Here is a 15,025-nt window from a genome sequence, read left to right on the forward strand (position 1 = left end):
GGCAACAAATAGACTGAAAATATGGCAAATTTTACACATAACCTGGATTCAGTGATAACGCAAAAAGTACTGAAAATATTTTTATGAAACTTGATATATGGATAGATGGCAGTATGGAGATTATGCACATCCTTTTCTTTTCTTCCTATGTTGAAAATTCTGGTTGCTATGGCAACAAATAGACTGAAAATATGGCAAATTTTACACATAACCTGGATCCAGTGATAACTCAAAAAGTACTGAAAATATGTTTATGAAACTTGACATATGGGTAGATGGCAGTATGGAAATTATGCACATCCTTTTCTTATCTTCCTATGTTGAAAATTCTGGTTGCTATGGCAACAAATAGACTGAATTTCAAGATTTCTGATTCTAGTTTTTAAGTTTTTTCACTATAAGTTCTTTATTTCTTAAGTTATTTTCTTCAAACTTTAAATATAAGTTGCTTGTCATCAACCACATCATATGTGACAAAGTTTACAACTCTAGCACAAAATTTATCAGAATTACCTCCCTTGAACTTAAAATTATCATGAAAAAAACATTGTTTTTTTTAATAACTTCTTTTTCTGAATGTATCTACTTCAAACTTCATATAAATGTTTCTTATTATCACTCAACATTTGTGAGTGTTCAATACTCTAGCAAGACTATTTCCATAATTATGCCCCTTTTGAACTTACTTTTTTTTTTGAGAAATTGGTAATTTTTACTCCAACTTCTTCAATCATGATAGGATTTTAAAAATGTTATATTTTGATAACAGGGATGTTTAAAAAATAACTTTAGAGTGTCCTTCAGTCCGTCTGTCTGTACATAAAAACTGTTTCCTGTGATCACTTTTAAAGAACTTTTTCAACAAATTTACTTAAAATAGGAACATAAGTGAATGGCCAATGGCCCTTCAGAATGTTGCTTGGGCTCTTACCGGTAGGGGACTTATGGATTGCTTGCAATACTATGATAATTGCAATTGTTACAATTTCCTTATTCATTACATGCCTTTTGAAATTGCTTTATAGTATGATTACAGTCAAACCTGTTTAGAAGACCGTCGAAGAGACCCTCTCCCCCTCCCCCGCCCCCAATTGTTATTGTTGACATAACATAGATATTAAGCTTTTCATAGCTGCAAGAATAAAGATAAGGTTTACATAGACATTAAGCTTTTCATAGCTGCAAGAATAAAGATAAGGTTTATGCCCCCATTGAAAAAAAGGAGGTTGAGTATAAAATTGCAGCGTTGTCCTTGAGTTTCTGACACTTACATGCTGTTTCTCTTAATGTTTTAGATCTTTGAAGTTGATAAGGGTCAAGTTCAGGCTTTTTTTATGCCTCGAATACTTTAATTGCCATTTTCTATCCTCAAGTCCAACTCCAAGTCTGGAAGACAATGGGATGTGTGGGGGGCATCCGTGTCATATGGACTGTGACCTTTCTAATCTAAATAAAAAATGGCTGTTTTTAAGGTGGGGAGGAGTGATAGGGTCGCCTTCATCATCAATGTTACTGATATTCTTTATTCTTACTATGTTAAGTATCATATTTATGTTAAGAACACTCAAGCAGTGTTTTAATATTTTTTTGAGACAATTAAAAACTCTATTATTACTGATTTTAATATTTTTTTTCTTGTGTGTATCCTACAGGCTGATTCCAGTATGGAAAAACTGAAAGATATTGACAAGTTGACAGATAAGATAGAGCAGTACAGGAGTGATAATGAACATCTGAGAGGTAAATTGAGAAGAACTTCTTGTTATTTTAGAAAATGTTGAAAATAGGATATTGTAATAGATATTTAAATTATGGCGAAATGGAAACATTTTGGCGCAACGGGGATTATCATAATAGTTTTATTATATTATTTTATTAATTTATTATCTTTCATTAATCATTGTGTACTTTTTCAATAATTGTTTGTTGCTTGTACATTGTATTTTTCATCAAAAGCAATCCAAATATTTCATAATTATGATATTGACAAAAGGTAATCAATTACGCAAGAATTGTTAGCAATTAGCAACATATCGTGCACGTGTATGGCATGGGTGTTTAATGTTTTTAACACTTGTAATAGAAAACTTGACCATCATCAGTGGCGGATTCAGGCTCCAAAATGTTTTATAACGTCTCAAATTTCATATACCGGTACACATTTTGTTCTCATAGTTTGAGTGAAATATTGGCATAATAAGCTTCAAAAGCAATATTTTCGACAATAACAAGTTATAAAAAATATTTAATACCTTAAAGTCAATACATGTTCCTCTTAATCACATTATCTAAATGGTGTGAAAACGCGTGTCCAATAAACATCAACCACGTGTCATTGGTAATTTAATTATCGGTACTTAACACCCATGATAAACTTTCTGCCAATCACCAAATTGCTGTTGTTTCGCTAAATAAACAGTAGCTGCATTTGATTTTAACGGGGTTTTCTGATTGGGGAAGGAATTGTTATAAGTAACGTTTAATTAAATTATTTTATGTTTTTTACTGTTTTAAAATGGAAATAGAAAGAACAGCAAATTCTACATGCATGTTGTTTTACTATTTTAATAATTTCATCAAACAATTACTATTTTGTATCTAGTTACTATTTTTAATTTTAAAAATGCATAAAATATTTCAATCATTACTAAAAAGATAATGTAATTTGGTTAGCAAATTGCTTGCTACTGTTCATGCTTTTAACGAATATAGTGATTTGCTTATATATTCCCGGCAGCAGAAATAAGAAAATAAATTTTACAGTTAAAAAATTACAGGATAAATTTAAACTAGTACTATTCACAGTAAAAATGATCCACAAAAGTATAATAATATTAAGCAAATACTAACATGTTTGTTATTTATGCACTGTTTAAAATGAACAAACACTATTTATGAAAAACACCCCTCTTTGAAGCAATTTGGTTGTCTGCAGCTTAAAAATGGTGCTAATTAGCAAATACTTCTGTTAACGGTCAATGTTTGAGAGGAAATGACTGTTGTGTTTTAATGTAAACGTGTTGTAATTAGGCGCTGTAATACAAATCTTTTGAATAAAGATATGAATTCGTTTTCTTAAGTGTTACATGTCATTGATTAAAGTCATTACACTATTTAACGTAAATATAACGTAATACACGGGGAAAAAAAGAAACAGATTTAAAGACTCATAAATATCTTCGAATATACGCCATGACGGAAAAAAACGTATTTCTTTGTGTAGCAGTAAAGCCATTAAGCAGCATTTTGTTGAAATTTGGTTGTGGTAATTTATTGTTAAGATTACATTAGAAAGTCCACAGCGTATGCATTACGGACTTTTCGTATTCTTCAAGTAAAAATCTGAAAATTATGTATAGAAAAGCTATTACAGTACTTTTCGTAAAAATAACGAATTGAACGGGAAAAAAATGAAACAGATTGTAAAATCCATACTTGTCTTCCAGTGTCAGCAATAACGATAAAAACGTATTTATTTCCATTTTTAAATTAATAAAACAGACTTTTATTACATAGCTTCAGTAATTCAGTTAATATCTTTAATGATTTACTTCTTCATATTACTTCTTAATTAGGACAAACATTGTTTTCTTTTTAAATTCCGTTGTGCAAAAAAAAAATCTCCGTTGCGCAGACAAAATGTCCATTTTGCCAGCACACAATCCTTTACAACATCAACATTGCAGCTATTTGATATAGGATTAAGGTTTTTATATATTTTTTTAAATGACATTGGGGTTAATTAATTTCATTTATTTAAGTACATACGTTGTGCCGATTTTCAAAAATTGTCTTAAATAAAATTTCCATTTCGCCAGGCATATATAATCCTTCAGTGTAGACATATACAATTTATGAAACAATTTAAAACATACTTACTTAATAGTGCTAAACAATCATTTTAGATACTCAAATATAGCATATTGACTTTAAAAAAGGCGTTGTGTTGGTATTTTTCTAAAAAAATATCTACGTTGCGCCATGAAATTTCCATTTCGCCAGGCATATAACCCTTCAGTGCAATTAAACATATACAATTTATGAAACATTTTAAAACATACTGACTTTAAGCTACAGTCTCACTTACATCCGGGCAGAGCCCCGGTAGACGTCCGGGGTGATCCGGGAACATCCGGCATTCGACCTCGGATGGAATGAAATATTTAATATCACCGGGATGATCCGGGAAGGTATAGCTTTGCCGGCTTCATCCTTAGCTCTGCCGGGAACGACCGGGGTTATACCGGGAAAGCACCATAGCTCTGCCGGCACAAACCGGGGATGATCCGGGGTATGAAATAGCCGGTAGAGCTACGGTAGAACCCCGATATATGCCGGCAGAGCCCGGGTAACTACAGGCAGAGCCCAGGAGGATAAGGTAGAGCTACGGTTGATCCCGGTAGAGCCCCGGCATAGCCCGTAGCATTTCAAAAGAATAACGACAATTTGAGATGATTGCGCTTGTTTGTATTACAAGCCTTTCCTTTTCCCTTCTTTAATCCAGTATGGAATAAGGATTTTTCAGAAAATCATCATGAATTACCCTTTTGGAACAAATTTTTTAGATATTATATTTAATAAAAATTATGTATCAATGTTATCATTTTTGGGCGTTTTCAATCCACCGGGGTTTTACCGGGGCTCTGCCTGGATCGTCCTGGGTTCTGCTGGGGCTCTGCCTGGATCGACCGGGGCTCTGCCTGGGTCAACCAGGGCTCTTCCGGTGACATCCGGGAACGACCGGGGAAGCACCGGCATGAACGGTAGCTTCACCTGGGCTCTGCCTGGATGATCAGGAGCGCATCCTGGGTGGTTAGTATGCAACTACCGTAGTGCTGCCGGGGTAAGTGTGACCGAAACAATAATTTCATCCCGGATCATCCCGGTAACTTACCAGGATGGTCCTGGGCTCTGCCGGGAGTAAGTGAGACGGAGGCTTAATAGTGCTAAACAATCATTTTAGATGCTTAAATATAGCACAGTCATTGACTTTAAAAAAAGGCGTTGTGCCGGTTTTTCTAAAAAAAATATCTCCGTTGCGCCAAAAAATCTCCGTTGCGTATTTTAGTGGTACCCACCAAATTTGCATTGTAGACTGTTGTAGGTAATAAAAAAGCTACTTACTTAACTTAGTAATGCTTTATGGTTTATTGGCTTAGGAGATTTCCAAGCTGCCTGATATAATTTAAAGGTTAAAACAGTCTGAAACAGTATGATCTGCCTGATGTATGGCTTTAAGTATAATTTACGTCATTACACACCAGTTTCAAATGTAGTTTGCATAAGTAAGAATTTATTTACTTTTTCTTACCTTTAGTTATTATTTCTATTGCGTTTTTTGACATTTTAATTGGGTAATTACCGCAAATACTGATGTTATCTGCAGCCATGGTGGACCGACGCTCAACGTAACAATACTATATTTGATATGACAAATTTAAATCAACGTCAACAAACCTCAATGTTATATGTCCATTTTCAAGACCGATGGTATTGTTTTAAATAGCCATTGTGTAAAGTTTGCTGATCACATAATGACGTAACTTGCGGGAGCTATAGATAGCAGGGCTTTTTTTGACAGGTTGGGGAAGCAGCCCTGCCCTTAATTTTGGGGAAAAATTACAGTCATGGTATATTTGCAAAAGGGGAAGAAAAAACTTGATGTAAATTCAATTTTGGGGGAAAACTGCATGATTTTAAAAAAATTTTCTTTTGGGAAGCAGCCCTATAATGGCCCCTACTAAAGAAGGAAAAAATGCCCTGAATAGTCCGAATAAACAAGTGCAATGTGCGTGAAATTGTAACCATAGCTCGACATACAGTTCTAAATGGTGCAGGTTTGTTTTTCAAATCAAGTCTTTTTTTTTCTTACAATTTATGAAGAAAACATATTGAATAATTTTTGCTAACATGCCCAAGTGTGTTACCTCTAACCATATTTTTATGCCCCCACAGAGTGGGAGCATATAGCGTTGCACTTGTCCGTCCCAGTGTCAGTCCGTCCGTCCGTATGTCAGTCCGTCCGTACGTCCCGAAATCTTGTGAACGCAACTCCTCTTAAACCGGATGGCAGATTTTGCTTAAACTTACAGGGATGAACAACCTTAATGTGTAGATGGTAGTAAAGGAAGATATTTTCGATGCGACCAAATTTAACAGAATTATGGCCCTTTGTTGATTTTTTCACTAGATACTATGAAGAAATTTTGTGAACGCAACTCCTCTTAAACCGCATGGCAGATTTTGCTCAAACTTACAGGGATGAACAACCTTAATATGTAGATGGTAGTAAAGGAAGGAATTTTTGCTGCGGCCAAATTTAACAGAATTATGGCCCCTTTGTTGATTTTTTCACTATATACTATGTAGAAATTTTGTGAACGCAACTCCTCTTAAACCGCATGGCAGATTTTGCTTAAACTTACAGGGATGAACAACCTTAAGGTGAAGATGGTAGTAAAGGAAGGAATTTTCGCTGCGACCAAACTTTACAGAATTATGGCCCTTTGTTGATTTTTTCACTATATACTATATAGAAATTTTTGTGAATGCAACTCCTCTTAAACCGGATGGCAGATTTTGCTCAAACTTCCAAGGATGAACAACCTTTATGTGTAGATGGCAGTAAAGGAAGGAATTTTTGCTGCAACCAAATTTAACAGAATTATGGCCCTTTGTTGTTTTTTTCATTCTATACTATGTAGAAATTTTGTGAACGCAACTCCTCTTAAACCGGATGGCAGATTTTGCTTAAACTTCCAGGGATTAACAACCTTAATGTGTAGATGGTAGTAAAGGTAGGAATTTTTGCTGCGACCAAATTTAACAGAATTATGGCCCTTTGTTGATTTTTAGTTTTCAACTTGTGGCACATGTAGTCCAAAAAATATTTGACCTAGAGTCATAAGATTGACAGAACAGTGGTGTGTGGGGGCATCCGTGTCCTATGGACACATTTCTAGTTTAGCATACTTATGTTGCTGTAATGCATGCTTTCTTTCAGCTTGCTATTTGACAGAACAACATACTTGCTTAAGCAATATTAGGCTATTTTAGCTGAGTAATTTTCAAATAATTTGGAAATTACACATAGTCATATAAATTATTGTTATTTTAATTTTTGAACCAACAGGTGAAATTTTCCCGGGTGTAGATTTTCCAAGGTTTTTGGCTCAAAATCCTTGGAAAAAAACCTCGGAGTATTGGAACAAGAAAATGCAAAACTTTGCTATTAAAAAAACCTTGGAAAAATAGGGAGAGGGTGAAAAACCTCGTAAAAAGTAAGACCTCGGAGTATTGGAACGATTTCCAAGGATTTCAGAATAAAAACCTCGTAAAATAATTTCCGAGGATTTTGTTTAGAAAACCTTGGAAAATGAGTGACCTCGGAGTATTGGAACGATTTCCAAGGATTTTTAAAGTGTTCCGTGGTTTGTTTTCCAAGGTTTTTAAATGAAAACCTCGGAAAGTTTCTCACAACTGGGAATACTGTTACATTTGCGAGGATTCTTACTTAAGGGCATCAGAGAATTTTCCAAGGTTTATTTGAGCAAAAACCTTGGAAATTTCTAGAATATCCATGGAAAATCAGAAATTATAACATCTAATGAAATATTCTGAAAAGAGCAATTATATTGTCCTTTTAAGGAATTAAGAAACTTCTTTGTAATAATACAGAGCAAAAAATGATCACATGACTCACTTAAACATTTAATGTCAGTGTGAAGTAAATAGTAATGCACTACAAATGAAAAGTTAAGTTAGAAGTCTTTAATGGCAAATATTACACTCAATGTTCAGTTATAATTTTTTGGTATCCGGTTAAATTTTAATGTATTCAAATATCTATCTTTTGAATTCCTGTTCACTCTTCATGATTTTTAAATGTCCCTTAGTTTTTCCCTCACCATCACAGGGGTCACATGTGGAAAATGCTCCAGGATACAATTCCTGAAATAAATAAAGTAAATATTTAATAAAGTACAGCCATTAAAAGAAGTTAGAAAAACAATTATATAAAATCACCACTGGGCGCTTCCCCTCTCCATTGGGCGCTTCCCTCTCCATGTGGTAAGGATCAAAGACTTCAAACTACTTGCCTTACAACATTGTATTTTTGACTCCTGAAGCCAGGATGGGCTTCTTCCCTCTGAGGGAGCTATCCAGCCCAGGATTAAGGAACACCTGTGGTTATACTGAGGACAGTTCAGTATGTGTAGGCAATCAGAATTACATCATTTAATTTCTTTTTTATTAATCAATAAAAAAAATGATACATTCCTTAAACGTTTCCATAGACAAAAATATTAGTTCACTGTTGATATATATTGTTTTAAAAAATCAGCACTTTTGTGAAATCCAAAACTACTTGAATTACAAGTTGTTCAAGACCATTGATTAAAATGAAGGCTTTAATATTTTCAAATGACCTTTTCTGTAGTTACTTTTAAATGTTTGTCTACTGTTTTGAAATAGTGAATTTAATTTTTTTCATGTTGATTTCTTATTTTTCTTCATCAGTACTTAGTGTCAGGATTTCAAGAAAACTTTGGTAAGCAGTGTGACAATTCTGCGATCTTAAGAAAAGAAACGATGTCTGTTACTATTATTTTAGATAATGTCATACTGGATGTTACAACCTAAAGCACTCTAAAAATATTGCAAAAAATAACACTTTTCATAAGGTGATTCTGATTTCCTACACTAATTGTATCTGTCTGCTCAAAGTGACATCTGCATCAATAAAGCTGGAGAGTCATCATGTAACATTAACAGCATTTACAACAAAGTATCAATAAAAAAATCAGTTCCAGACACCTTCATTCATTCTTATTTCAAATTGAAACTTTCAAAACCTAGTTTTAAAACAAAAACATACTGTATCCTTAATCGATGCCTGGATGCCAATGATATACTATGATAAAACACAGCAAAGCTGGATTGCCATCTTCTTGTAGTTTGGAACAGTCTTGCAAACTTGCTTACAAGCTGACTCTGTAATTAAAAATTTGTAGATTCAAATAATAGATGAAAGATGAAAGTTTATAAATAATGTCATCATAGTTTCATGCACTCATCTTGTTCAATACAATCATAGACAAAAATAACATTAATACTCATAAAATATCCTCTAAACAATTGTATTTAAACTAGCTTACATTTAGGTTAAAAATATAGATCTAAAATAGTTTGTATTTAATACTTATTTGAAAAAAAAACAACAACAGATTTAATGCATAAATGTATCTAAAATTATTTACCTGAACCTTTTTACTATCATGTTTCTTTTGTTTATCTTCCTGTCCCAGGTAATTGATCTTTAGGTTCAATTACAACAACCAAACATTTCCTGAATCTTGTCACACTTAGATAAATGTTTTCTTTGAAAATTCCAAAATATGCTCCCTAACATTTAAAACAAGATATGTCCAAAATTGCTTAAAATAAATCCAGGTTTGCACTACTTCCAACTATAACCACTTGACCCATTAATGTCTGAGATTCAAATTTTTCAACAGTATAACTGAAGGGGCAATCATAATGTGAAACAGGGGTGATCCCAAAATATCAAAGCCATCATCATTTTATTTTTACATTAATTTTATTGAAGGTACAAATATATCAAATGATAAATAAAAGTAAAACTTGAAAATTATAAGAGAATCACAGTTGCAGTGTCATTTTAGACTGTTTTGGATTGTATAAAAACCCAGACTCCCCCTGAATAATCACATGGAACAATCTGGTCTATCCCAGAATGCTCAATGAGAAGATTGATCATGCATAGATTATAAGAGGGAACCACCTGGGGTGCCATTAGTAATATCTGATCAGTGTGTTATATTCTGTGTGTGAAAACTTAGTGGATGCAGTATTTATTTATCTTAATTATAAGAAGGTATCAAGCATACATATTTTACACATTAATTGTACATAATTATATATTAAAAGGACAGTTAATAACTATTTATGTTTATTGTACACATAATTAATGGCAGAGTAAATTGTTATCTGAATGTATGTCACAGACTTGCTTAGTAGAATATACTATTTTATATGGCATAAAAACATATATTAAAGATTTATTTAATAGCATTCATATTTCAGTGTTGCTTACAGGCTGTCAAGAAACCCTAAGTTAAGTCTATATATAGAAAGAAACTGCAGGAAAAATACTGATGCATTTAGAAACTAATAGACATAAACACTGATTGTTTCTTTTTGTATAATTATAAGTTTTGCTCTTTTATCTATTCTTAAAAATGGAGAAGATATCTAGTAACAATAATTATAAATAATAAAAAAAAATATGAAAATAAAAAAAAATAAAATTTTCAAGTCTTTCTGATCATCAGTTATTTGAATAATCTTTATCTTATTATGATTAGTTACAATACCTTTATAGCCATTAATAAAAGGTATTTTATGGCTACAAGGCATTTACATTGTATTTAACTTTTCCATGTTTTCACACTTAAATTTTTTTAATTGATTCCTCCCACAAAAATGGCTTCAGAAGATTAAAGTACAAATTTATTGAAAAGGAAGTTGGCCATTGACAATGTCCATACTAAAAATTGATTCCCTGGACCAAATCTCTCCTTTCCATGCTGTTGGACAATTGTTTGCTCTGACCATGGATTAAGAAATATCCAATGGCAATCTACAGTTCGGTTGTTATCTTGCTTTTGATGCCCATTATAAATTAAATCATGATTATGTCTTAACATTTTCCGAGATGAAATTTAGTTAAGTTCAATTATCCGAGGTCATTTCCAAGCTAAATATTGGCAAAGTGTTTCAAACAAATTTTACGTAAATTTTCTAAGTTCTTTTCCGAGCAAAAAAATGACAAAGTTCTTATTTCCAAGCTTTTTCCGAGCTGATTTTTGGCAGAGTGTTTAATTCCGAGATAGTTTCCAAGGTTTTCTTTATTTCCAAGGATTTTTATACAAAAGCCATGGATAAAGTTTCCAAGGTTTTAAAAAAAACCTCGGAATTAAGAAAAAACCTTGTAAAACTGGTTTATTTCCAAGGTTTTTGAAGCAGTTTCCATGGTTTTTTTCATAAACCTCGGAAAATCTACACCCGGGTAATAGGAGCATTTTGTAAGGAAGATAATAGGAGCAAGTGTATACCAGCAATGCTGTACTGATGTTATAGATGATATTTCTACAAATTTAGAGGTGATCCATTGACAGAATCTGATGGTTGTATATATCAGAACAAGAGGAGGCTGAAAGACATATTGAGAAACTGTGAAGTTCACCTAGAGGAGAAAAGGTGAAAAACTACATAAAAACTATCATTATGGATGAATAATGTCAAGTAGAAAGTGGCTAAAATTGCATGGTGATCTAAATCTTGCCATAATTGTTACCATATATTATTTAGTGATGTGTATATATATAAACATACAACCACAACCGCCAACACAGCTGCCACCACAACCTCAACCACAACCGCAACCACAACTGCCAACACAACCACCACCACAACCGCCACCACAACCTCAACCGCCAACACAACCGCAACCGCCACCACAACCTCCATCACAACCGCCACCACAACCGCCAACGCAACCACCACCGCCACTGCAACCGCCAACACAACCGCAACCTCCAACACAACCGCAACCGCTGTCACCACAACCATAACCACCAACACAACCACAACCGCCGTCACCACCACAACTGCAACCACAACTGCCAACACAACCGCAACCGCCGTCACCACCCAGGGTTCGTACAGTCTTAAAAAGTGCTTAAATTTCAGTCCCTTTCTTAAAAAGTGCTTAAAAATGATAAAAAGTGCTTAAAAGTCCTTGAATTTGATAACTCTCTTGAAAAGTGCTTAAAAAGTGCTTAAATTCGCTACAAATGTGCTTGAAAATAATTGAATGACAGACTAGTGTCGGTAAAAATCAACAAATAAAAAAACAAAACAAAAAAAACCCGATCTTGTTTATGATATATTGAAGTTAGGGGTTTAACAGGGGGCCATACAACAGGGTGGCAGTTAAGTTTGTATTTGTTGCTATCTTTGTTGTTATTCTATAGAAACTGTAGCCAGAAAATGTATTTTCAACAAGAAATGACTTATAAATTAATATTGGTTAAACATTGTGTAGGATATAGACGCAACAAATTGTGCTTGAAAAATGGAAAAACATGCTTAAAAAGTTCTTGAATTTTGATACTGGATGTCTGTACGAACCCTGCCACCACAACTGCAACTGCCAACATAACCGCCACTGCAACTGTCACCACAACCGCAAGCACAACCGACACCACCACCACAACCGCCAACACAACTGCAACCACCACTGCCACCAAAACCACAACCGCCACCGCAACCAACACAACCGCCACCACCACCACAATGGCAAGCGCCAACAGAACCGCAACCATCACCACAACCGCCACCACAACTGTGAATACCACCACAACCGCAAGCGCCAACAGAACCGCAACCATCACCACTACCGCCACCACAACTGCAACTGCCGGCACAACTGTGATGCCGCCAACCCAACCGCACCCGCCACCTCCACCACAATCACAAACAACACCAAAAACATAACAGCAACCGCAACCTTCAACACCACCACAACGGCAAATGTCGTTACAACCGCATAATATACCAAAGTTTTCCAATAAACTCCCTGACAGTTATGACAAGAACTCTTTAACAAGTCATCATAAGAACTCCATCCTTCTTGTAACAGTCCCTCCCCCGTGATTTTGTTTAATCGTGATTACGTTATATGATTTATATGCGGATTTTATTCTTACTTTGACAAAAATCAACATTAACAAGACATCAGACGTTTAAAATAATTAAAATGGTTTTTACATTTGGGATAAAATTGTAGAAATAAAGTAGATTTCTATTTGTAGAACTATTTTATGGTATTTTCTTCTTTCGTTTCAGGACTTAACTCACCGAAACCACTTCCCTCTGCGGGGATTTAACCCTTTCTACAGCAATTCTGTGGCGATGACGTGAATGTATTCGAGAAAAACAACACCAGGTTGAAATTTTACTAATATAGAGACTTCCTAAACGGATAGTTTTTCCAAATATTAATGAGTTACTTCCCTTTTATATTTATTTGGCCTCCATTTGTAAGTGGACTGGATTTTGTATTATAATGGATTTTTTACCTGTTGCCTTAATCTTTAAGACAAATTTATTTGAGTGTCAGTGTAAGAGGGAAGTATAAAGGAAATTTGTTTAATTGAGTTTCATTTTGTTTTTTTTGCTGTATCTTTAATTTTATCAATTTAAATAATTTAAGCTTTATTCATGATATGATTATCTCCCCTTAATCAAGTCATTGTAGGTACATGTGTACATTTAGATAAATTATCAGGGAAATAGGGAGATATTAAAATGAATTACATAGTTTAAATTATGTTATATTGTGTGATTTACCACTGATTTGCATTATTTTTCACCATACTTCTACCGTGTTATTAACGCAGTTAGGGTTATTTTGACCTCTTTTGTTATTAACATGGGTTGTATGTGAAATCTTTTTTCTCAGTTCACTACACTTAATACATTTTCAAAATTTCATGAAAATTAGCATAAATCTGCTGCTTTAAAGTGTCTAGGGGGGAGAAAAGTTACCTTGTTTTAAGTAGGGGTGTGGATCATCTGATAAGTGACGATCAGATCCGATCCACGATTCAGCACTTACGATTCACGAATCGAACCACGAATGTTTTATTATCAAGACACCCATAAAAACATGAATATACGTTCTGAAAACATGTTTATTTTTCTTTAAACAATACTAAACATTAAACATATATACAAATATACACTAGGTTTAAAGGTTTTTCGAAAGGGGTCGGGCCGATATAAAAAATTCCACCTGCAAGTTGGTAATACTTAGGTATTTCAATAAAAAAAGGGGAAAAGGCCGTTTGTGAAACATACCACGGTGAACTGACCGTACAGGCACAACAAATTCATGAACAGACAAATGTTTCCAAACATTTGAAGTAAATTTTCTGGTGGAATTTTATATTGGCGAAACTCATTTTCAGCCATTGTTGCAGACATCAGGCTGACTTAACTTGAGAAAATATGCAAATTTTGGATTATTAAAGATAAAACCTTCTTCGATAGATGTCATGTTATCATAAATCTTTATACAGCGACTACTAAAAATATTTATTTATTTTCATGTAAACACATAGTGCTCAATAAAGATAAAGTGATTCCTTTTTTGAAACTAATGACTTCCTAGCTCAGCATCATAACATGGTATTTGTTTGTTTACTTCCTGTCTTTATTCGACAAATTGTATTTAAGTAAACATCGCATAATTCATACTAAATTGGCATTTTTTGAGACTTTAATAGTGTGAGAAACAGTGAATTTATATAAACAAATTAGATCGCGATCCACAATCTCTGGCTTGACGAATATTCGTACTGGATTTTTTATTTTGATTTGTGATTATCAGAGTACTCGGATACTCGCCCCAGCCCTAGTGTTAAGTGGTGTTATTCCAGGGCTTTTTTGTGCCCCCGACTCCGTCCATTCCCTTTTTGTGTCGCACATAGCTAAAAAGTAATTGACCTAGAGTCATGAAACCTTACAGGAATGTTGATCAGCATGTGCAGTTGTGCATCTGGGTATTTTCATGTGCATATATTTAATTTTTTAAAGTTATTGCCCTTGACTTAGTAAAAATTTGCAATTTTCAACTTGTGTCGCACATAACTCAAAAAGTATTTGACCTAGAGTCATGAAACCTTACAAGAATGTTGCTCAGCATGTGTAGTTCACAGTGCACCTGGGTACTTTTGTGTGGATATTTTTAGTATTTTTAGAATGATTCCCTTGACTTAGTAAAAATTTACAATATTTAACTTGTGTTGCACATATCTATTTAATTTTGTTTCACTGTTTGATCTCAATGAAGATAATAATACATATTTAATTGTTTAATTCTTTTATTGTTTAATTCTTTTATTTGAAAATTTTATCTTTTTAGATATTGTCATCA

At 33.8% G+C, this 15,025-nt stretch overlaps 1 protein-coding gene and 1 long non-coding RNA gene across 2 annotated transcripts; one reads left to right on the forward strand and one right to left on the reverse strand.

The window, feature by feature from the left end:
* Positions 1-7,614: 7,614 nt before the first annotated feature.
* Positions 7,615-9,815, reverse strand: LOC132728160 (uncharacterized). Its single transcript, XR_009625447.1, has 3 exons — positions 9,261-9,815; positions 8,879-8,994; positions 7,615-7,950 (listed from the first exon to the last, which is right to left on the reverse strand). It is a non-coding gene; the product is annotated as an uncharacterized LOC132728160 (long non-coding RNA).
* A 1,450-nt stretch (positions 9,816-11,265) lies between these two features.
* On the forward strand, positions 11,266-13,022 carry LOC132728162 (uncharacterized). Its single transcript, XM_060713791.1, has one exon. The coding sequence runs from the start codon at positions 11,322-11,324 to the stop codon at positions 11,655-11,657; it is 336 nt and encodes a 111-aa protein (XP_060569774.1). The 5' UTR covers positions 11,266-11,321; the 3' UTR covers positions 11,658-13,022.
* The last annotated feature ends 2,003 nt before the right edge of the window (positions 13,023-15,025 follow it).

Source organism: Ruditapes philippinarum, unplaced genomic scaffold, assembly GCF_026571515.1.
Source record: "Ruditapes philippinarum isolate M1 unplaced genomic scaffold, ASM2657151v2 ctg5847_1_1_1_1, whole genome shotgun sequence".
Classification (NCBI taxonomy): domain Eukaryota; kingdom Metazoa; phylum Mollusca; class Bivalvia; order Venerida; family Veneridae; genus Ruditapes; species Ruditapes philippinarum.